The sequence below is a fragment of the Gossypium hirsutum genome, chromosome D12 (assembly GCF_007990345.1).
Source record: "Gossypium hirsutum isolate 1008001.06 chromosome D12, Gossypium_hirsutum_v2.1, whole genome shotgun sequence".
NCBI lineage: Eukaryota > Viridiplantae > Streptophyta > Magnoliopsida > Malvales > Malvaceae > Gossypium > Gossypium hirsutum.
In genome coordinates this window covers 59,978,521-60,001,539 of record NC_053448.1, presented here as the reverse complement: position 1 = coordinate 60,001,539, position 23,019 = coordinate 59,978,521, and the positions used below count along the sequence as shown (strand labels likewise).

The window sequence follows — 23,019 nt, the reverse complement described above, 5'->3', positions numbered from 1 at the left end:
TATATATCCCAGTTAAAGATAGGAGGAGCTTTCCATCTACATCCAGTCCACAACTTTGAAACAAATTATTAGGTATTATATTATTACACGACTTCAATTTCAATCTACCAAATATAAAGCGTCCCCAAAGAGTACAATATTGTCATCTACAGTTAAAACGAATAATCAGTAAAGCAATAAAAAATTTGTGTTGAAATATTCAGTTGGGTTGGATGCTCTTGCTTGTAACAGTAGCTAAGTAGCAGAGACATCAATGAGAGACGTGAGGCTTTAGGTTGGGCTCATGGAAAAAGAAAAAGGGTCGCTATCGACTTTCAGTACTCCTTGCTCTTTGCCATTATCAACGAAAGTTTTTTGACATTGCATCGTAGGCTCGGTTGACAGCAAATATATGATGTCATATATACATATATATAAATATAAAAGAAAGGTTGAAAGGGTAGATGTTATAACACTTAATGAGTTAGGACCATATTATAGCGTGGTTGCAGACTGCATAGAGAGAGATGGGGAATGTGAATGCCAGGAAACCAAAAAGGTGGAACAGCCTCTGCATTGTATTTATATTTTGTGTTATATAGTTTATATATATATATACACGGACTGCTTAATTATATACATTTTCATTTAGTTCTGGTAAAAAGCATTTGGTGGGTGAGAGAGAAGAAAACCCAACAAAAAACAAAAAAGAAAAATGAAGATATATAGTAGATTGAGTAGATACATCTCAGTCCATATGTTTCTGTAATAGAAGTGTATAGTTACAGGACCACCACACCTTCCAATCTCAACTGGACCATTGTGGCCTCCCTACCGTCCAGTTGGCGGCTGTTATGTCTTGTTTTCATGCTTCAACTGTCGGCTTCTGTATACATATGGAGTATAAAGTGACGTGTAAGAAAAAAAGTAGCCCAGGGGGTTCCTCTCCTGATCAATTGACGATTGGATAACTTGGATTGTATTGGGGCCTAGATATAAGATCATCTTTGAAATTGAAGGCGTTTTTCATCAATTATATTGAAAGAGACAATGATAAGCCCTCAGGAGGGGGATATGCTGCTGCTTGCCTGCATGCATTAGCATTATTATTGTTATTATCTTACAGCAATTTAATTCCTTTTGTCTGTTACTTTCTATCTGTTTATCTATGTATGTGCGAGTTAAGTAATCACATGTGGTTTATCTTTTGTCTCAACTTTTACGCTGCTAGCGAATATATGTAGTTCGTGAATCATGTGGGCAGCTTGCCGTCCTCATTTCTGCTAAGTGGGAGGGAAGGGGACAGTAGTGACCAAAATTAATTATGACGCCATAAATTAATTACAATATATGCTCCCCGTGAACTTCAAGTTAGATATTTCTAGGATTAATGTTCATAGGCATTTAATTATGTTAAATTTAGTCTTTCTCTTCTTTTAATATGATAATTTAAGTCCAATTTATAATACATTAAAGAAATTAGGTTAAATTGGATTATATGGAATTTTTAAAAAATTAAAAAGTTTGGATTTGTGAGGTTATTTTATTCTAAATATGGAATCGTAACATCCTTCAAAATTGTTTTAGAGAAAAAGGGTAAAAGTCAATTTCTATTTTATTTGTATAGCTTTTATGTGATTTTTTTGGTGAATTATAATAACAGGGCACGACTCGAACTCAGGCCACACTTGGGGTGATGAACACCATTAATCATCACATAGGGTTCAGCTTCAATGTGATTTTAAATTGATTAAGTAATTAAATTTATTTATTTTAGAAATGTATATAATTCAATTTGACAATTTTTTGTCATGTTATTTATTGAATTTCAATTATTAATAAAAAATTAATTTCATAAAATTAAAGTAGTGAACATAATTAGACCATATATCTATATGTATCCATGTGGATACATTTGCCTTCTTTGTACGTAATTAATTTCCATCAGCTAAAAATAACAATTTATACAGAGTTTATATTTCATTTTATGTTCAATGTATATTAATATATGGAAAGATGATAAAGCTATATATAATAATAAAAAATATGATTTTATTATTAGAAACTAAGAAAAGTAATCGAAGAATAATATTATCGTAACGTACTCGTAAAAACATAAGAAAGCACTTCGGCTTGAAAACCACCCACGAGAACCCCACACGCTTTTTCGTAGGCTTTTGCATTAGGAATATTTATAGGGAATGTACACTCACGTGTGATTTTTTCTTTAAAAAATATGGCTATATAATAAATTGGATTTTGCACAGGTGGGATTTTCTTTAAAGAAAAAGTTATAATTACAATTTTCTTTTTATACAAGTGAAAATTAGCTATAATAACAATTGTAATTTCTGCATGTATGTTGTCTCTAGGTCGATGGAGTACTGTCTTTATGATTTCTTTCATTTGGATCCAATGAAGTCAACTATCCCATTAAATAAGAGAACTATTGAGTTGTTGGTGGACATTTGATACGTTCGAAAGTTATAAAATGTATTGTCTTCATATATTATTTTAAATGGATTTTAACGTGATCAGACGAAAACAAAATTCATGTGCAGAATATGCAAGAGATAAGTGTTGATAATCATGTAAAGTAAGACGAAGTGTCACGGGTCAATGTGCAAAGCTCGTGATTATCGCACAAAATGTATCCTATGGAGGTCTATCGATTAGATAAGGATCATTAGGCCCACGAGAGCTGACCCGATTCAAAGAATTGTTGAAGAAACTTGTATATTTGAAGCCTAGGTGGCCCAATAAAGCAGCTATGAAAAATTAGGCTACTTTAATAAATAGGAAACCAATGTTAGAAAATTTAGGGAATCAAATCTGATAAGATTTGATTTGATTTGATTATGTAATCTTATAAATCCCTTAGGGATAGGCTTCATCTCGTCTATTGATGTACAGTTAGCTAGACTATTAGATTTGGGGAGCTCAACTATAAATAGAGAACATATTTTGTTCTTAAAGTTTTCTTTTGGCTTTGTGTTGCTTTCACTATATAAATTAGTCAAAAATTTTCATTTGTAAGAAGTTAGGTTAATTTAGCCGTGTTTGAAACGAAGCAATTGCCTATTGAGGTGTTTCTAGTAAGTGAATTTCTTTGACATGGTAAAATCTTTTGAATAAGGTGGAAATCAACATTTGAGTAATTACAGTTAGACTAAATCATCAAACGCAAAAGTTAGATTTAAAAAAATAAATAAATGTTTTATTTTATAAAAAAAAAGACAAATATTTTATTTCAAATTTATTATATTATTTTCTTATATCTTTATAAACTGTGAAATTTACGGATTTGAAGTGGTTGAACATAGCAGTAAAGCCTAAACCCAGTTTAACTAGAGCACAAATCTATAAGCCCATTACAACAAAGTAGCCTCATTTGAATCGAACGTAAAATGAATATCGTCCTGGGCTAAAATTTTATATTATTTTTATTCTTATTTTCGTTTGATTAGAGGAATTTTTATTCTTCGTATCAATGGCGTTTAGCCGTAGCCTTTCCCGTAGAGCAACCCTAATAGCTAGACGGTATCGACCATCGTTTGCCTACATTTTCCATGATGATGACCGTAAGACTCATCCTTCTAACGAGCCTCAATCTCCACAAAAGCCTGGTAATTTTGGTCAACAAGGGCCCTGGTTTAAATGCGATTCCACTTTGATATTTCATTGATGTAAAAGGTGCTGGGAGCTTCACATTGATTTAAATGTGTTTTTAATTTATTTATTTATAGTGCTCTTATCCCTTTCAGTAACAGCCAAACTCCAGGTTTCCGTCTTTGTCTGAAGTCATGGTAGGTTGTTAATGTTAGCATCTCCTTTAATATCTGTCTTGGAGGATGCTAAATGGATTTATTCTATATATATTGAGGTTAGAAGCACATGTATATTAGACTTGAGTTGTTTTAGATGATAATTCATTTGGTAGTATTTTCTAGTTTTTTGGATGATCAGAAATGTGCTTGATATAGTCGTTCACTTAAATGTCTTTCTCGAACTGTTTCTTTTTTAACCTGACAATTTCGTTGTTTGTCTTAAATAATTACAGATATGGCGTGACTCCATTTACTCCATTTATTCAGGGTCCCATCTTCGTCAGCTTTTTCATGGCTGTAAGATAGCAACATTGATTCCTTCAATATTACTGGTTTGGTCTTAGAATTGCATATAGGGCATTTAGAATTATATCTGATGACCTGTCTTTTTCCCCTGCAGATTTCAACAATGGCTGAGAAAATGGAATCATTTAAATCCGGTGGAGCATATTGGTTTACATATCTCTCTACTCCAGATAGTTTATACATCTTTCCGGTCATGACAGAGCTAACTGTTTTGTTAATACCTTAAGGCATCGGGCAACATGTTGAAACACCCTTCGGTCGTTGGATCGATTTTGATTAAATGCTTTATATCCTCGGTGTAACATGCAAGGGAATCCTGCTGCTGTAACTATAAAAAATGTTTCTCGGGTCTTTGCTGTTCTTACAGTTCCTTTTACGATGAGTTTCCCAAAGGTACACTTCCTTTGCTGGCTTCTGCACATTCTTGTGTCTGCCATCAGCTCTCAATAGCAGTAATATTTTTCCTACTCGAATAGGTCATCTGGGCCTGTCTATAACGGTTTCCCTTAACAAGCTTGTATAGTATGTTCGCATTGCCTACTATAACAAGCTAGTGCACTATTTTTGCTGGTTTTGGCAAATGCTGCCGTTGATGAGCTCTATGTAACTCCTAGAAGTCTAGAAACTTTGGGCGCAATGCGAGATTGACAGAAAACAACTTTCTCTGGAGATTTAATTGCTCTGAATATTTACTTAATGATGATCATTTTCATCTCATTTATTCGACAGGCCATATTTTGTTATTGGATCACATCGAATTTATTTTCCCTTGGATATGGATTAGGTGAGTCCGTAAATTTCATGCTATCATTTGATTTGCTTTTCCGAGATTTCTGAATATGACTATATTGTTGAATATTGGCAATATCCCACATTAGGAAAAGACAGAAAGGGAGAGGGTTTGGTTTGTTATATATAGAACCCCTCCCCCTTTGGTTGTATTATCCCAAAATCTTCTCCTTTGTAATATTTCTAGAGGAAATATTAATTTGGTAGTGTCCGAGGACGTAAGCTAAATTGGCCGAACCTCGTTAAAACTCTGGTATTTTATTTCTTATTTGTTTGCTTTTATTTAATAGCTTTATGTTGGTTATATTTATTTAGTTATTATTGCTATAAATATCTAAGTGAGTTCTGTCTAGTTGTTGGGTTTTAAGCGGGACCATTGTGACCCCTCCAATTTAACTGGGAATTTTCTTAGTATAATTGTTGGCATAATAATTATCTAAATATTTCTGATAATATTGTTATTAATATTATCGTCGCTTCCGCAACAATTGGTATCAGAGCCAAGGTTTTGTAGTATGCTCTGTGTTTGCAGCTTAGTCTGATCTTACACATCAGAAACATTTCCTAAAGCTTGTGGGTATTCTGCATTTGGTGGCTATTAAGTAGAAGCTATGGCAAAAATGACAGAAGAAAAACCATCCATATCAACAACTTCCACTTCGTACATTTTGCCGAGGATTGGAACTGCAAATACGAGATTTGTAGTGGAAATTTTTGATGGAACAGGTCATTTCGGCATGTGGCAAAGTGAGCTTCTAGATGCCCTCTTTCAACAGGGTCTAGATATTGCCATTGAGGAAGAAAAACCAGAAGGGGTTGATGATAAAGAATGGAAGACCATCAACCGATTGGCATGTGGTACAATTCGATCATGTCTTTCCAGAGAGCAGAAGTATACATTCAGTAAAGAGACTTCTGCAAGTAAATTGTGGAAAGCATTGGAGGAGAAATTTCTGAAGAAGAACAGTCAAAATAAGTTACATATGAAGAAAAGACTGTTTCGTTTCAGTTATGTTCCTGGTACCACGATGAACGAGCACATTACCAATTTTAATCAGCTGGTGGCTGATTTGTTGAATTTGGATGTGACTTTTGAAGACGAAGACTTGGCGTCAATGCATAGTTGGATATTGTGATTCTAATTATGCAGGTGATTTGGATAAGCGACGGTCTACAACTGGCTATTTGTTTACTTTAGCGAAAGCGCCAGTTAGTTGGAAATCTACCTTACAGTCCACGGTGGCTTTGTCTACAACAGAGGCAGAGTATATGGCAATTACAGAGGCTGTGAAGGAAGCAATTTGGCTTCATGGATTGCTTAAAGACTTGGAAGTTGGTCAGAAACAACTTAAGGTGTATTCTGACAGTCAGAGTGCTATTCATTTAGCAAAGAATCAAGTTTTTCATGCACGAACGAAGCACATAGACGTTCGCTATCACTTTGTGCGGGAAATTCTCGAAGAAGAGGAGATACTTCTCCAAAAGATTCACACTACGGAGAATCCTGCAGATATGCTGACTAAGGTGGTTACAAGGGCCAAGTTTGAACATTGTTTAGACTTGATCAATGTCCGACACATTTGATATGGCGTCGTTGGCGCAAATTTGATGACACTATTGAAGTTTGTGTTATGAGAAGATGTTCGAAGATGTGGAATATCGCCAAGGTGGAGATTTGTTGAATATTGGCAATATCCCACATTAGGAAAAGATAGAAAGGGAGAGGGTTTGGTTTGTTATATATAGAACCCCTCCCCCTTTGGTTGTATTATCCCAAAATCTTCTCCTTTGTAATATTTCTAGAGGAAATATTAATTTGGTAGTGTCCGAGGACGTAAGCTAAATTGGCCGAACCTCGTTAAAACTCTGGTATTTTATTTCTTATTTGTTTGCTTTTATTTAATAGCTTTATGTTGGTTATATTTATTTAGTTATTATTGCTATAAATATCTAAGTGAGTTCTGTCTAGTTGTTGGGTTTTAAGCGGGACCATTGTGACCCCTCCAATTTAACTGGGAATTTTCTTAGTATAATTGTTGGCATAATAATTATCTAAATATTTCTGATAATATTGTTATTAATATTATCGTCGCTTCCGCAACATATATATCATTTCCCATAGTTTGTTTTTTCAGTGCTTAAGGTTCTTGGAGTGAAGAAGGCTTTAGGCGTCCCCGAAATACCGAAGCAACCAGTCGTTACTGCACCACGGCCTTCTATCGATCTGTATACGGCTCTCAAACAATCCAAAACCGCATCACAGCAGTCTACCTCGTTGCCCATTGAACCAACAGAAGTTGCGAACCAAATAACATCATTTTCATCTCGACCATCAATCAGAGGCTTAGAAATTTTGAGAAACAAGTAAAAGGAAGGAAGAAAAACAAGAAGAGGTGAGAAAAGCTATTCTTCCGGAAATTGAACTGCCATTGAGGATATTAGTTTAATAATTAATGAGTAATAGTAATATTTATATTAGAAAATTGCTTCATGTATTAATTTTTGTAGTCCTTACATTTTGGGGCCATGCATTTCGGGAGTTTTGAGGTTTTCTATTTTCCCCGGAATTTGAGGATTTTTGTCTGTACCGGATAACTGATATATTCGCTGCATTTGTGCTTTGCGTAGTGAAGAAAAATAAATGACACTATTGAGTGTATGGGTTAGAATCATATTCAAATTTCACTCATGAGTTCAATGCGAATGTAATATATTTATTATTTTATGCAAATGAGGGATTTCCATTATATTTGATTTACTGAAATCAAATATTTAGCTCATTAATAATTTTAGATATTAAAAAAGTTGGAAGTATTAATTCGATCTTTTATCATTACGAGCATGGTTGGTTTACAATACACTTTTATTTTAATAAAATCATATTCATATAATTTTAAATCCACAGATTTAAGTGAATGATTAAAAAATTTTATGTGGAAGATTAATAATTAAAAATGGTATTAAACCCCTCTGATATCCAATTTTTCTTTTAAAATAAAAATGAACTTTAGTGTTTAACCATATGATGCAATTACTTTAAAAAAATTATTAGTGTTTAATTATATTTTTCGAATTTCAAATTTTTAGTCTTGATTGAAATGATATTTGTTAAATCTATTAATTAAAATGTCGAGGTATTTTCTTAGAGGGGAGAGCATTTGATTTTTTAGATTAATTCTATCTTTTTTTAATTAAACTGATTTAACCGACTATAACCTACGAAATTCAATCTGGTTGAATTAGAGCTCAAAAATCGATGTAATCAAACCAACTTTAGCTATTGGTTTTGAATGATATATATTTACTTTATAAATTATAAATATATTTTAAAATATTTAAAATATATTAAATTAAGTTAGTTTTTCAGTTGGGTGGGTTTGAAAATTCAAAAACCGATAATTGATCGAAATAACTAAAAAAATCGAACCCATAACTAAAAAATCGCCCAAATCGCACAAACTGAAACCGATTGATTTGATTTAGTTAGTTTTCTCGGTTTTAACCGAGAATTGCACTCCCCTAAATATTATGTGGAAATAAAAAATTGACAAACACGTACAATGATATGTTTGTTGCATAAGAATTTGAAAAGAAATAGGATTTAAGGTGATGAATTTAACGGTTATGGTTTGATCAAGAATGAAATTTCAAATTTCAAAAAATGCAAGGGTTAAAAATAACCAAATTGAAATACATGGACTAAGTATGTAAGTTATGCATAGTACATGGGCTAATAACAAAATTTTATCTTTTTGAAGGGATTATAAATTGAGAAATTTAGGGATTTGAAGTGGTTAACTAAAGCGGTAAAGCCTAAACCCAATTTAACTTCAGCACAAATCTATAAGCCCATTACAACAAAGGAGCCTCTTTTAAATCCAAAGTGAAATGAATATCGTCCTGGGCTAAATGGGTCTAACCCAATCCCTTAAGTGGAGGGGTTTAGCGTCTTCTTTCTCCTATCGCTCTTCCATTATATGGTTAGGGTTTAGTGTATTTTCTCAGACTCTCAGTTGTATGATCTGCTTTGAAGGCTGAGAGAGAAAGACAGAGCTAAATACAGGGGGAAAGATGGATTCTTTTTCAACAGGTTCAAGCGGAACAGGATCTCCCCAAATTTCAACAGATGAATTCATGGACCAGATGAAGGCTCAACTTGCCCAGGCTTATGCCCAAGAGTTCCTCGAGGTTGCCCTCTCTTTCCTCTATCTTAATTCCGTTCCTGGGGTTTTCGCATCTTTATGTAAACTATCAAAATCTTGAATTTACAAGTTCTTTTTTTCCATAGTTATCAAATGTTTAGGTTGCATTGAAACCCAGAAAAGCAGCCACGATCCTAAGGTTTCTATTAAGTGGCTTAAACCCATCGACCCCATTTGACTTAGTATGTCTCAATAGTTCATTTTCGTTTGTCACAAAAGCATGCTTGGTAGAAGCTTGTTGACTAAGGTTATCACTGATTAACTTGATCTCTAGAAAGTTTGTTTATCATAGCTTGTTTGTATGTTTATCTCTATGCTTAGATATTTGTACCCAATTCAAATTCTTTAGTTTCTTCTTATTAACATAATGCAATCTTGGCTGTTGCTATAAAATGTCAGCTTTCTGAGAATATGAATGCGATGTTGGTTATTTGATTACAGCATCACATGATTTTCATCATGCTTTCTAAGCATTATTTGGGGCTAAATGCATATATTATTTTTGGTCATACAGACTGTGAGGGGGAAGTGCTTTGAAAAGTGTATCTCAAAGCCAGGATCAAGTCTTAGTGGAAGTGAAAGTAGTTGCATCTCTAGATGTGTGGATCGTTACATCGAGGCCACCGGTATTGTTGGCAGAGCTCTTTTCACATCGCGCTGAAATTCTGAAACCCGGACTGTTGTTTTCGAAGAATATGTTAGCTAGCTGCTAAAGTTTGGAAACGGAAATCTCAAATTCAAGGACGAGTGAGATTTGCAACATTGTTTTTTGTTATTACGTTTTCTAAATTTGACTTGGGAGATTATAACTTTGCATAAAATATTTCTGAATTTGTATTTTCCCAGAAACCTCCGTGAGATGTTACATGGTTAATGTTCTTTGCTTATTATATGTTCCTTAAGTTGTTCCTTTTCCTTATCATCTCTTGTTTTCGTCCTGCGAATTGTGATTATTGGATCTGTTAGCAATATAGAGCCTATGTGATGATATGATCAAACCGTTGACCTCTCTATTTATGCCTTGTTGGTTTAACGATTAGCTCAAGCAGGACTGGAGCCGGGTTACCATCTCCGCTGCCTTAGTATAAGAATCTTTTGAGGCCACCCTCTGACAAAGGCGAAATAAGGTGATGGACTTCCTTGAGTGCAGCCGCTGGCCATGATGAATGAAACAACTTTGCTATCGAGCTATATATCTTAGAAGTTACAACAGTGCAGAAGCTTGAAAGACAAATCTGAAAGTGTGAAAGCAAATTATTTATTAGATTAAAAATCAATAGGTTTGAAGATTTTAGACGTAATTGTCAATGTTTATGGGTTTTTGGGGTTTGAACCCTTTAACTTTCTTTTTTTTTGGATTGACACCTTCAACGTTATAATTTTTTTAGAAATCAGCTTAATTTTATTGGGGAAACGTGAGTTGACCATTAGTCAATCGTAAGTAGATGCCGTGTCACAGATATTTGACCAATTTTCAAGATGTTTATCCTTTCTCTCATTTCTTTCTTTCTTTTCCTCACAGTTTGCTCATCTCCAACTCCAAGAAGCTCTCTCTGTTTCCCTTTCTCTCCACACGTTCTAACCCCTACTATCGCTCTCTTCCCTCTCACTCTTCACCGTCAATCTTACCACATGTTCTAGAACTTTCTCTATCTTTATCCTCCTCATCATCCATCAACGTCCAGTCCATCTCTCCTAGCCCTCATCAGGCTAAGGCTTAAACGAATACGACGATTGACTGCGAGCGTTACGTCCGTGATCGGATTTCACAATTACGGTCCCCAAATCTCCGACATTGCCATTGTGTCAAAGTCTGTAGGAAAAAAGCAAAAGGAGGACTCACTGTTGGAACCCATTTTTGAGTATAGCTTGCTCTTCTACGATCCAATCCATGGAAGTACCAAAGCCAAATCAAACTTTGTCGAAATAAATTCACTAATTAGCCTCCTTTAACTCTTCCAAAATGTAATTGAAACCTCCAACAAAGAGAAAATAATGCTCAACAAAGCTTCCTCTCTCTCGTTTTGCCTTCTCAAGAGAACCCAAAACGAAAACAAAAGAAAATCAACTTAGATACTGCTAGATCTACATAAAAAAAAAAGGGAGGAAAAAAAGATTAGAAAACTATGGTTCTAATTTTTCTCTCTCAAACACTATAATAAATAAGCCGATATGAATATCTGATCGATCGATGGTTAGACACAACAGTGACAACAACTAGAGGTGAAGAGAGAAAGAGCAGAAGAACAAAGATGGAAACAAAATGAAAAAAAAGAATTTTGATAAAGAATTTTGTTTTTATAGATGGCGTCATCTATGACCTCGTGTTTATGTGACACGCCACATAGGTTATTTCGTTGACTTGTGGTTTGATTGACGGTAAACTCATATTTACCGTTAAAATTGGGCTAATTTTTGAAAAAATCGTAACATTGAAGGTATCAATCTAAAAAAAAAAAGGTGAAGAGCTCAAACCCAAAAACCCATAAACTTGAGGGTATTTTTTACTATTATGCCAAGATTTTATTAGCTAAAAGTCATGATAAAAGTCTGTCTAGATGCAGCTCCTCCTTGACAATAACCAAGAGAAAAGTCAAGCAGTCACCCAGAACGTGGCCTTGAGTTGACAATTTGGCATTGTTGTGACAAGGGAAGTTTATTTTATGTTATACCAAACCAAAATTCCATCATGTCGAATCAGCCATGGTTGAGTCATTTTCTTCTAGGCAAATATTTGAACTGAAAATAGATGTAGGAGGGTGTCAACTTCATTTAGCTCCAGTCTGGAATTAAGCCTCCGGTGAGATGAAATGCATTTTTAACGCACTGAAAAATGCTTTCCAAACAGCTTGGCGTTTGCTAACGTTTCAGTTGTAATTTTTTTTAGCCTAAAAAAGAAAACGTATTGAGATCCAGTTGCATCCAAAGGGGCCTTAGTCTTTAGAGAAGATCTTCGACTACCATTTTCTCACCCTTGTTCTTTTCAAATTCAAAAGACACCATGAATTTTAAAGAAGGCCAACAGGGGAAAACATGGACCGATGATGAAGACAAACATGCCCAACAGTATGCCATGCAACTGGTTAGTTCATCGGTGGTGCCCATGGTGTTGAAAGCATCTATTGAACTTGGTGTGTTTGAGATTATACAAAGGGCTGGTCCTGGTGCGTTGCTGTCTCCTTCTCAGATTGCATCCCAACTACCCTCTCAGGGTAATCCAAAAGCCCCTCTGTTCCTTGACCGGCTCCTCCGGCTTCTAGCTAGCCACTCCATCCTCACTTTCTCTCTTGTAACTAACCACCAGGACGGCCAGGTTGACAGGCTCTATGGTTTGGCACCTGTTGCCAAATACTTCATTAGAAGCCGGGGTGGAGGATCTTTGTCTCCTTGGTTAGACTTGTATCAACACAAAGTCACTATAGATTCCTGGTAAAACACATTGAAAAACGGCTATTGCATCCATCCCCCCTTTTTTTCCATTACTGCTTAAGTTTTTCTTTGTGAAATCAAAACAGGTACCACCTGAAAGATGCAGTCCTAGAAGGGGCGAATCCATTTAACAAGGCACATGGAATGAGCGCCGTTGAGTATATAAGCACAGATGCGAGGTTTGAAGACATCTTCAAGACCTCTTTTATAGATTACAACAAGCTGTTTGTAGAAGAGATGTTGAAAAGCTACCAAGGTTTCGATGGCTTGAATGTATTGGTAGACGTAGGTGGCGGCAACGGTTTTATTCTCCACAAGATCGTTTCCAAGTACCCTACTATTAAGGGTATTAACTTTGATCTGCCACAGGTTATTGACAAGTCACCCTCCTATCCTGGTAAGTAATATCACTACAAAATTGTTCTTTATGTTTGCCATTTCCATTCATACATGAAATTGTATCGTAGGAATTGAGCATGTGGCTGGAAATATGTTCAAGAGTGTACCAAAAGGAGACGCCATTTTTATGAAGGTTAGGCTCCATATATATATATCATTTATATACTTGATGTTACATTTGGCTGACCAAGGAATTATGACTAAAACCCTTTATTTGATTGCAGTGGATACTCGAGCATTTGGACGACAAGCAATGCCTGATGTTACTTAAGAACTGCTATGAAGCATTACCGGTGAATGGGAAAGTGATAGTAGTGGATGCGGTAATCCCTGAAAGCCCTGATGCCAACCCCTTACATAAAAGCGTGTATCAGTTTGACTTTCTCTCGATGGGCATGAATGAAACCGGAAAGGAAAGGACAGAAAAAGAATCTGAGAACTTGGCAGAGGGAGCAGGCTTTTCTCGTTTTCGAGTGGCGTGTTGTGCCTATGGTTTTTCGGTCATGGAGTTCTACAAAATCATGTGAGATTTGGTTGAACAGAGGTTAAGCGTGACAATGTTTCAAATGTTGCAATGATCTTTGTAACACCATATAACAACAAATTATAATGCATCAGAGCAGTTCGGTGAATTTTGCAGTGTTCGTCTAAAGTTGAATACACTAACAGGTCTCAAGCACTAATTGTAACTCAAAGTTCGCAAAAAAATTGGACGAGAAACAGACATTCTTCTCTGCCTATTTCCAAGGGTCTCTTTGCTGCTCCCCTTCCTCCACGCCCCTTTTTTTTCTTAAAAATTCTTATCTAAAATTCAAGAAAAAGTTAAAATTGCCGCTCATAATGCAAGTAAAAAAAATAAATACTGAAATGGTACGTCAATATCATTATTTATCAAAATGATATGTTTGAAACAGTAACAAGGGACATCTATCCCCCTACACCTTTAAAAAATAACTTTTTTTAAACACATTATTTTGTAATGATGATTCAATGAGTGTGTCAGAAAAATCATAGATGTCGCTCATCTCTCTTCCTCCACTCCTTGTTACTATTTCAAACATACCATTTTGATAAATAATGGTATTAGCATACCATTTCAGTATTTAATTTTTTTTATTTGCATTATACAGGTAAAAAAGCCTAAATTTGTACTTTGTTTTGCCATCACATTTTCAAAATTTGACAGGGAAATTATAATTTCGCATAGGGATGAGCATTTGATTGAATCGAGTAAAAAAATTTAAGCTAATTGTGTTGACGAGTCTTATCAAGTCGAGTCAATTCGAATGAAATTGTTCGAGATAAATTAAAAAATTAAATAAATCAATTAAAATCTTATTACAGTATAATTAATTCCATGTTAGAACACATAAATTTAAAACCATATATATTTGAAAACTTCTTTCACAACAAAATGAGAAAAAAAATTAGGATAAACTCGAATTAACTTATTTAAATTCCAAAATTATTATTTTAAAAAATTTTAAAAATTTTAACTTTCTTTTAGAATTTTTTTATAATTTTATAAAATTTTTAAAAAATATAAATTTGGAATTTTCATAAATATTTGAAATTTTTAAAATTATTTTAATTTTTTGTAATTTTTAATGAGAGAGACTAATTGCTCATTATTAAAATTGACAGGAACTAAAATGATACTTACATCAATCTATTATTTAATTTATTTAAATTGTTTAAATTATTCAAATAATAAAACTTAACTCAAATCAGATTCAAAACTCAAATTACTTATTTAATTTATCTCAAAAACTCTATTTAATTAACTCAAAATTCACTAACATATAAGTACGGATAAAAGTCTCTCCAGATGAAGCTACTTAACAAAAGCTATAGAAAAGTCTAGCAGCCACCCAGAACGTGGCATTGAATTGACTGTTTGACAATGAAATTTGAACGACGGAGGGCTATTTTATATATTTTCTCACAACATCATTTCTTCCTAGATGATATTAGACTTTTTTATGGTTAAGTTTTACAAATCAAGTCTGCCATGGTTGAATCTTCGTCCGGAAAACAGGGCGAAATAGAAAAAAAATTTAGGGTTGGAAATAAAATTTTAATATTATAAAATTTTATAATTTTTAAAAGATTAAATTAAATTTTTATAATTTTAAAGGATTAAAGTATAATTTTATTTTTATTAAATTAAAATTTTAAAAATTTCTAAATGGCTTCAATAGTAATTTTTTACTTTAGGGCAGGCACCCAGATTCCCCTCTGCCGGTAAACATTTAAACTGAAAATAGATGCACAAGGGTCTCAACGTCGGTTAGAGTCTTACAGAAGATCTTCAACTGCCATTAACCATTGCACCGTTCTAATTCAAGACAAAACACCATGAGTTTTAAAGAAAGCCAACAGGGGAGAACATGGACCGACGAAGAAGACAAACAAGCCCAGCAGTATGCCATGCAACTGGTTAGCTCATCGGTGGTGCCCATGGTGTTGAAAGCAGCTATTGAACTTGGTATGTTTGAGATTATACAAAGAGCTGGTCCTCGTGCACTGCTGTCACCTTCCCAGATTGCATCCCAACTTCCATCTCAAACTAATCCAAAAGCCGCTTTGGTCCTTGATCGAATCCTCCGCCTTCTAGCTACCCACTCCATCCTCACCTACAAGCTACAGGATGGCCACAGGCTGTATGGTTTGGCACCTGTTGCCAAATGCTTCATTACAAGCTCGAGTGGAGGATCTTTGTCTCCTTTGTTAGACGTGTTTCAGGAGAAAGTCTTCATGGATTCCTGGTAAAACACTTGGAGAAATGCATATTGCCTCCATTTTCCCGCCTCTATCATTATTGCTTAAACTTTTCTTTGTGAAATCAAAACAGGTACCACCTGAAAGATGCAGTCCTAGAAGGGGGGAGTCAATTTAACAAGGCACATGGAGTAGAGGTTAGTGAGTATATGAGCAAAGATGCGAGGTTTGGAGACATCTTCAAGACCTCTATGGTTGATTACAACAAGTTGTTCGTGGAAGAGATGTTGAAAAGCTACCATGGTTTTGATGGCTTGAATTCATTGGTAGACGTAGGTGGCGGTAACGGTTTTATTCTCCACAGTATTGTTTCCAAATACCCTACCATCAAGGGTATTAACTTCGATCTGCCTCAGGTTATTGACAAGTCACCCTCCTATCCTGGTACGATCATTATACAAGCTTACTAAAAGTAATTATCACTATTAAAATTAACAATTCATAAGTCCAGATTTATATACTTGGAATTGGCATTGGCATTCATAAGTTTAATTTTGCTGTAGGAATTGAGAATGTGGCCGGAGATATGTTCAAGAGTGTACCAAAAGGAGACGCCATTTTCATGAAGGTTAGGCTTCATATAATCTCCTTTCTGAGCTAATAAATAATAATCATCTTGTGAATTTGAGAACAGAAAGTCCTGAATACCCCATCACTCCCTTGGCAATGATCTTTTCTCCTTCAGTTACATAACTAAAAAGCTCTGTAAATTATGTCACTATTAGCAATCAAAGGAACTATTAAGTTACTAACACCAGATCTTTGATGGGGAAAAAATGCAGTGGATAATCCATTGCTTGGAGGACAAGCAATGTCTGGAATTACTCAAGAACTGCTATGAAGCATTACCGGTGAACGGGAAAGTGATAGCAGTGGATACGGTCATCCCTGAAATCCCTGATGCCAGTCCCTCATGTAAAAGCGTGTATCAGTTTGATGTGTACTCCATGAGCATCAATGAAAGTGGAAAGGAAAGGACAGAAAAAGAATTGGAGAGCTTGGGGAAGGGAGCAGGCTTCTCTGGTTTTCGAGTGGCATGCTGTGCCTATGGTTTCTCAGTCATGGAGTTCTACAAAAGGATGTGAGATTTGATTGACCAATTTGCTTGGTGAAGGCAAATTTGCAAAACAGAAGCATCATAGAAAAAGATAGTTAGAAATCTCTTAAGGGTGTTGATCTGTATGAATAAATAAGATTCTTCATTGGTGGTTGTGGCCAATGATGAACTTGAATATTTAAAATTTAATTATATATTAATTTTAAAATAAATAGATTAAATTACGTGTTTATTAATAATAAATTAACTTTTGTTCATAATAAATATCATTGAAAAATGTTATATTTAATAAAATATTTTGTTTCATGAGAAAATTTTGAAATTTATCATTATATTCCTAATTAAGTGCTATCAATGTAATTTCGTTGTGATTTAGTTAGCACTTTCTTATACGAAATATTGTAATATTACCTCCCGACAATTGCGCGACAAAAAATACATGTGAAAGCAAAATATTTTATTAGATTAAAGTTGATAAATTTGAAGAATTATGAGCGACAAGTCCTGATAAAAGTCTGTCTAGATGGAGCTCCTTGACAAAAGGTAGAGAAAAGTCCAGCAGCCCCCTGAAACGTGGCCTTGAACTGATAATTTGGCCATGACATTTGGACAACGGAAGATTATTTTTATATTATCTCACAACCAAAATTTCATCATTTCTTCTTGGATGATATTGATCTTTTTTATGCAAAGTTATACTAATCAAGTCTGCCAAGGTTGAATCTTCCTCTGTAATGCAAATATTTAAACTGAAAATAGACGCACAAGGGTCTCAACTTCAGTTACGGTGATCTTCAACTTCAGCTGCCATTTTCTTACCCTTTGTACTGTTCGAATTCAAGACATAATACCCCATGAATTTTAAAGAAACCCAACAAGCGACAACATGGACCGATGAAGAAGACAAACAAGCCCAGCAATATGCCATGCAACTGGTTAGCTCATCGGTGGTGCCCATGGTGTTGAAAGCAGCTATTGAGCTTGGTGTGTTTGAGATTATACAAAGAGCTGGTCCTAGTGCGCTTCGGTCACCTTCCCAGATTGCATCCCAACTTCCATCTCAGACTAATCCAAAAGCCCCTTTGGTCCTTGATTAAATCCTCCGCCTTCTAGCTACCCACTCCATCCTCACTTACTCTCTTGTAACAAACCAAGCAGATGGCCAGGTTTACAGGCTCTATGGTTTGGCAACTGTTGCCAAATACTTCATTACAAGCCCAAGTGGAGGATCTTTGTCGCCTATGTTAGACTTGTATCAGGACAAAGTCACCATGGATTCCTGGTAAAACACTTGGACAAATGCATATTGCCTCCAATTTTCCCTCCTTTTTCATTATTGCTTAAACTTTTCTTTGGAAATCAAAACAGGTACCACTTGAAAGATGCAGTCTTAGAAGGGGGGAGTCCATTTAACAAGGCACATGGAGTAAAGACCAGTGAGTATATGAAAAAAGATCCAAGGTTTGGAAACATCTTCAAGGCCGCTATGATGGATTACAACAAGCTGTTCGTGGAAGAGATGTTGAAAAGTTACCGAGGTTTTGATGGCTTGAATTCATTGGTAGATGTAGGCGGCGGCAATGGTTTTATTCTCCACAGTATTGTTTCCAAGTACCCTACCATTAAGGGTATTAACTTCGATCTGCCACATGTTATTGACAAGTCACCCTCCTATCCTGGTATGATCATTATACAAGCTTTATATTTGAGTGATGGAGTTGTAAATTGTTTTGTATGTTTGACATTCACAAGTTTAATTGTGTTACAGGAATTGAGAATGTGGCTGGAGATGTTTTCAAGAGTGTACCAAAAGGAGACGCCATTTTCACCAAGGTTAAGCTTGATACACAATCTCTTTCTTTCCTGTTAGTTGATTTTTACTTTTAGCATCTCAAGGATTTATTGATTAACATTCAGTTCTTTGATGTGGGAAAAAAATGCAGTGGGTACTCCATCATTTTGAGGACAAGCAATGCGTGGAGGTACTTATGAACTGCTACGAAGCATTACCGGCGAGGGGAAAAGTGATAGCAGTGCAAACAATAATCCCTGAAGGCCCTGATGCCAACCTCTTATGTAAAAGTGTGTATCCGTTTGAATTGTTGTCGACAACCATGAACGAAAGCGCAAAGGAAAGGACAGAAAAAGAATTCGAGAAAGTGGCGAAGGATGCAGGCTTTTCTCGTTTTCGAGTGGCATGCTGTGTCTATGGTTTTTCAGTCTTGGAGTTCTGCAAAAACATGTGAGGTTCTGATTACGGGAAATTTGCAAAACAGCAGCAGCATAGAAAAGAATAGTTAGCAATTTCAAATAAAATTACGTTACTTACACTTCCATTGTTATCAATCTCTTAGAATGTTAATCTGTATGAAATAATAATATGAATAAATACTATTCTTTCTTGCTGGTCGTGGCCAATGATGGACTTGCACAATCTCATCCAATGAAGAGACTCTTTTAACATCTCATATAAATAAATGCAATCTGATTTAGACTACATAAGTTTCTTGAAATTTAGTTTACAAAGTGCAATGTTGGACTGCAAGGTAACAATTAATTATCATCAGCATAAGACTCTAAAATCTCAGTTTTTACTGACAATGGAATTCTCACAGCATTTTGTTCATTTCTCCAAGTCAGGCTCCCAAAGAAATACCCTGTATTCACCTGTTTTGTTGCACACACTGTAACATTGAAGGAGATCTTCTTGGTTCTAGAGTTGAAGACCAAGATGTGAGGCTTTACTGTTACAGTCATGCCGGTTGGAGGCTCAATATCAGCTCTATAAATTGAATTAGGGGACCCCACATTTGTCACAGTTCTAGTAAGAGTTACTGAACTTCTTAGACTTGAAATGGTTATGGATGGTAGATTCACATCTAGAAAGGAAGGCTTTTCAGCTGGACACGCTGTAGATTGCCCTGTAAGTCGACTGATGGCGGAGTTATTATACCCCATGGCACAAAGGTAATGAATGCAGTCCGATAACCCCATGTCATATACTAGGCCAGGATCTGCTGCTCCATTGGGGTTTACAATGCCACCTCCAAAATCAAATGGATTAGCCAGTTTTTTAGGTGATCCCTCAGCAAAGAGTGGGAAACCTGATGCATCCTTTGTTCTTGCTGCAATATGTGAATTGAAATCGATAAGTGAATTAAATCACCTACATTTCATGAAGGAAAAGCAATGAAAAGATTCAGTAATGGCAATACCGGTTGTGACTAATGCAGATTTAATAGCTGCAGGAGACCAATCAGGGTGTATTGCTTTGAGAAGTGCCACAATGCCTGAAACATGAGGAGTAGCCATTGAAGTGCCTGAGTGTATGGCATATCCACCATCCATCCACTGATCCAGCTGAGAAGTTGCAGCTAGTATATTCACTCCAGGTGCAGTTATGTCTGGCTGCATCCAGAGGAAATTTAGCAAGATGATCTCGAGATATCTTGTACAAGTACACTCGAATTACGAGGATAAATCTACCTTGAGAATTTCTGGTGCAATGGAGCTAGGGCCTCTTGATGAGAAAAAGGCCACCTTTGCTGATACAGGCTTGCCTACAAGTGTTTTTGAATGGCCTAATTTCACTGTGGGGGACCTGTTTTGAATAAAATTTGAGAATCATGATCGGACCAAGGATATCAAAGGAGTCTAGGGGAGTAACTAGAGTAGTACTTTGTGGATCGAATGTAATAGAGTATTCGGGTGCCGATTTCGTAGTCAACTTCAATGCATGGGAAGTCATCCCTGCATTCAATCAAGGCATCACTTGGATTTTTAGCAATAATCAGCCCAATCCCTCCTGCTTCTTGTACAGTTGCCGCAGCAAGTCTTACGGCAACTCTACCGGTGACTGAGGCAAAGCAAAGTACCACTTTTCCAGCTACCAATGTTGAATTAAGTGAAAGAGATTGGCATGCTCTGCATGGCAATATAGTTAACCGATTGAGATAAGTTCTTTGTTTGGAATCTTCTAAATTTAAACTCATAGTCTTAGATAAATAGTTACCCTGCAGAAGTAGGGTCGAGCCCCGTGCCCTCTGGGTATGTCAAGCTGGTAAATCCCTTCTCCTTTCCTGTGAAAATGGCTTGACCCTGTATGTGTGTTACACAAATCAAATCATATGCATCAGCAGTCTATGAATCAAGTTTGAGTCATTCAATAGCCAACATAATCACAGAGTTAATACCAAGAAGGTTTTATTGTTCCCTAGCATTATGGGTGTAGGCAAAGCTCGATCCATGGTACTTGCTGCAACGGTTAATATCCATGGTGCTGTGTTCTGCACTGTTTGAGCTGAAGGTCCTTCATTTGCAGCTCCACAAACAACTGTGATGCCCCGAGCAACGGCATGGAAAGAGCCTGTAGCAATCCCATCTCGTTCATCGACATCTGAAAATAAAGGTAATGAATACCCAATTGAAAGTGATAAAACATCAACTCCATCATGTATTGCTTCATCAAAGGCTTTCAAAATATCAGCTGATGCACATTGTCCACCAAGCACATTCCAACAGACTTTATATATGGCCAGCCGAGCACGCGGCGCACCACCTCTTACTGTCCCGGAAAGAAGTCCTCTATAGCTAACATTTCTTACATAAGCACCACTTGCTGTGCTAGATGTATGCGTTCCATGTCCATTAGCATCTCTCGGTGACAAGAACTCAGGATCATCAGATGTGTTCAATGGCTGTCCGTACTCAGCAAGAAATCCATCGATGAACCAACGAGCTCCAATGATTTTCCTATTGCAGTGAGTTGCTGCATTGAACTGGTCCCCAGATTTACACACTCCCTTCCAATGAGATGGGATCGGTCCAAGCCCTTCGTCACTAAACGCTTTAGACTCTGGCCATATTCCTGTTTTGCTAACAAAAACTCACTGAGTTCCTTAATTCATTTACAAGTCTACGAAACGGAGACACGGAAGAATTGCGAGTACAAACCAGTATCAAAGACACCAATGATTACTCCATCACCCATCTTGCTGTTTTGAAGAACATGATTAGGATAATGAGAAGACAAGCCAAGGAAATCCCAACTCCTAGTTGTGTGCAGTCTGTGAAGGCTATTCGGTATTACTCGAACAACACCAGGCAACTCTAAAAGCAAACATTTGCATATAATGAAGAAAACAAGAGCAAATCATTTAACTTTGTACCACTTCAACTAATCATTAACAAGTACCTGAGAGTTTTTGTGCCTGTGACTCTGTAAGCTTGGCTGCGAAGCCGGAGAAGCCATGTCTGTAACTGTAAACCATCAAATCTGAGGCTACCTCCTTACTGCATCACCATGATACCCTTACAAGACTAAGATTCATGATTAGCTTATAACTAATTAAACACATAATTTTATTGCTATATAGCATATACCTCCCTACCACCGTAGCAAGCAAGTCATGATGAGAATCCGTAACCCGCTTCGGATCATCATGTTGCCTTTCTCCAAGGTAAACGATGTGAACCTGTTTGAATAAAAGTAGAATTTGAAGCACTTGTTCGAATTTAAAAAGAAAAAAGAACAGTAAGGGAAAAATATACATACAGTGCTTTTGGCTTCAACTTTTGCAGTCATCGGTCCTTGGCCATTAAGAACCAAGAGAATTAAAACAATAACAAAGGATGGCAATGGATTTGATCCCATACTGTTTATTCATCCAGCACATATATGGATCATAGGAACTAGATTATGGGTGTAATATATATAAATGGCTGTTTTATGCTTGCAAAGGGTTGAAAAATGGCAACTTAAGGTTGTGGGAACTGGGAAACCAATAGAAAGTCAAACGTTACGCTGCTGTTTAACTTCTCCATTACTTAATAAATATATCTATACATACAGGATAGGACATGGGGGCAATGGGAAGGAGAATTTAGACTTCATTGACATTAGAGAAAGTGTTGTGTACGCACTTTTAGATGAAGGCAACAGCACAACATTGGTTTACTTGGTAATAAACCTGAATTAAAATTGTTACAGAAAGAAACACGTGTAGAGATTCCCAAGTCATCTTCACCAAAAGGCACTTTTGAAAGGTGGGTGCTTTGGCCTCATTGTTTTGACATTGGAATTGGACAATCAACATTTCTGTAGCATGTCCTGTTTCCAGCAGACTATAAAATATTATTTGACTTATTTTTATATGTGCCGAAAGTTCAGACATAAAGAAAAGGGCTGACTTCATCACCACTTTAACCCCATTCATGAACTAAAATTTGGCTCTGGTGTGAAAGACAGGGA

General features: G+C 36.0%; 4 protein-coding genes and 1 pseudogene across 4 annotated transcripts; 4 read left to right on the top strand and 1 right to left on the bottom strand.

Annotated features, from left to right (window-relative positions):
• The first annotated feature begins 8,786 nt into the window (after positions 1-8,786).
• On the top strand, positions 8,787-9,990 carry LOC107929468 (mitochondrial import inner membrane translocase subunit Tim13). Its single transcript, XM_016860899.2, has 2 exons — positions 8,787-9,089; positions 9,618-9,990. The coding sequence occupies exons 1-2, from the start codon at positions 8,973-8,975 to the stop codon at positions 9,762-9,764; spliced, it is 264 nt and encodes an 87-aa protein (XP_016716388.2). The 5' UTR covers positions 8,787-8,972; the 3' UTR covers positions 9,765-9,990.
• A 1,710-nt stretch (positions 9,991-11,700) lies between these two features.
• On the top strand, positions 11,701-13,563 carry LOC107929579 (caffeic acid 3-O-methyltransferase). The gene is made up of 4 exons (XM_016861047.2): positions 11,701-12,532; positions 12,619-12,929; positions 13,000-13,064; positions 13,156-13,563. The coding sequence occupies exons 1-4, from the start codon at positions 12,105-12,107 to the stop codon at positions 13,456-13,458; spliced, it is 1,107 nt and encodes a 368-aa protein (XP_016716536.2). The 5' UTR covers positions 11,701-12,104; the 3' UTR covers positions 13,459-13,563.
• A 1,134-nt stretch (positions 13,564-14,697) lies between these two features.
• On the top strand, positions 14,698-17,000 carry LOC121224358 (caffeic acid 3-O-methyltransferase 1). Its single transcript, XM_041107528.1, has 4 exons — positions 14,698-15,699; positions 15,786-16,096; positions 16,216-16,280; positions 16,495-17,000. Exons 1-4 carry the CDS (start codon positions 15,290-15,292, stop codon positions 16,795-16,797), a joined length of 1,089 nt encoding a protein of 362 aa, XP_040963462.1. The 5' UTR covers positions 14,698-15,289; the 3' UTR covers positions 16,798-17,000.
• Positions 17,001-17,405: 405 nt separating this feature from the next.
• Positions 17,406-19,187, top strand: LOC121224357 (caffeic acid 3-O-methyltransferase-like; annotated as a pseudogene).
• Positions 19,188-19,208: 21 nt separating this feature from the next.
• LOC121224356 (subtilisin-like protease SBT3.8) lies at positions 19,209-22,684 on the bottom strand. The gene is made up of 10 exons (XM_041107527.1): positions 22,324-22,684; positions 22,152-22,243; positions 21,964-22,061; positions 21,723-21,878; positions 20,963-21,636; positions 20,782-20,867; positions 20,448-20,693; positions 20,256-20,370; positions 19,985-20,177; positions 19,209-19,894 (listed from the first exon to the last, which is right to left on the bottom strand). Exons 1-10 carry the CDS (start codon positions 22,420-22,422, stop codon positions 19,323-19,325), a joined length of 2,331 nt encoding a protein of 776 aa, XP_040963461.1. The 5' UTR covers positions 22,423-22,684; the 3' UTR covers positions 19,209-19,322.
• Positions 22,685-23,019: the final 335 nt, after the last annotated feature.

Excerpts from the sequence above, each read along its gene's own strand:
- LOC107929468 (XM_016860899.2), top strand. The coding sequence starts at position 8,973 with ATGGATTCTTTTTCAACAGGTTCAAGCGGAACAGGATCTCCCCAAATT. Across the intron at positions 9,090-9,617 it reads ATGCCCAAGAGTTCCTCGAG|ACTGTGAGGGGGAAGTGCTT; the intron begins GTTGCCCTCTCT and ends TTGGTCATACAG.
- LOC107929579 (XM_016861047.2), top strand. The coding sequence starts at position 12,105 with ATGAATTTTAAAGAAGGCCAACAGGGGAAAACATGGACCGATGATGAA. Across the intron at positions 12,533-12,618 it reads AAAGTCACTATAGATTCCTG|GTACCACCTGAAAGATGCAG; the intron begins GTAAAACACATT and ends AAATCAAAACAG. Across the intron at positions 13,065-13,155 it reads GAGACGCCATTTTTATGAAG|TGGATACTCGAGCATTTGGA; the intron begins GTTAGGCTCCAT and ends ATTTGATTGCAG.
- LOC121224358 (XM_041107528.1), top strand. The coding sequence starts at position 15,290 with ATGAGTTTTAAAGAAAGCCAACAGGGGAGAACATGGACCGACGAAGAA. Across the intron at positions 15,700-15,785 it reads AAAGTCTTCATGGATTCCTG|GTACCACCTGAAAGATGCAG; the intron begins GTAAAACACTTG and ends AAATCAAAACAG. Across the intron at positions 16,281-16,494 it reads GAGACGCCATTTTCATGAAG|TGGATAATCCATTGCTTGGA; the intron begins GTTAGGCTTCAT and ends GAAAAAATGCAG.
- LOC121224356 (XM_041107527.1), bottom strand. The coding sequence starts at position 22,422 with ATGGGATCAAATCCATTGCCATCCTTTGTTATTGTTTTAATTCTCTTG. Across the intron at positions 22,062-22,151 it reads CTTGCTACGGTGGTAGGGAG|TAAGGAGGTAGCCTCAGATT; the intron begins GTATATGCTATA and ends ATGGTGATGCAG. Across the intron at positions 21,637-21,722 it reads CATTGGTGTCTTTGATACTG|GAATATGGCCAGAGTCTAAA; the intron begins GTTTGTACTCGC and ends TTAGCAAAACAG.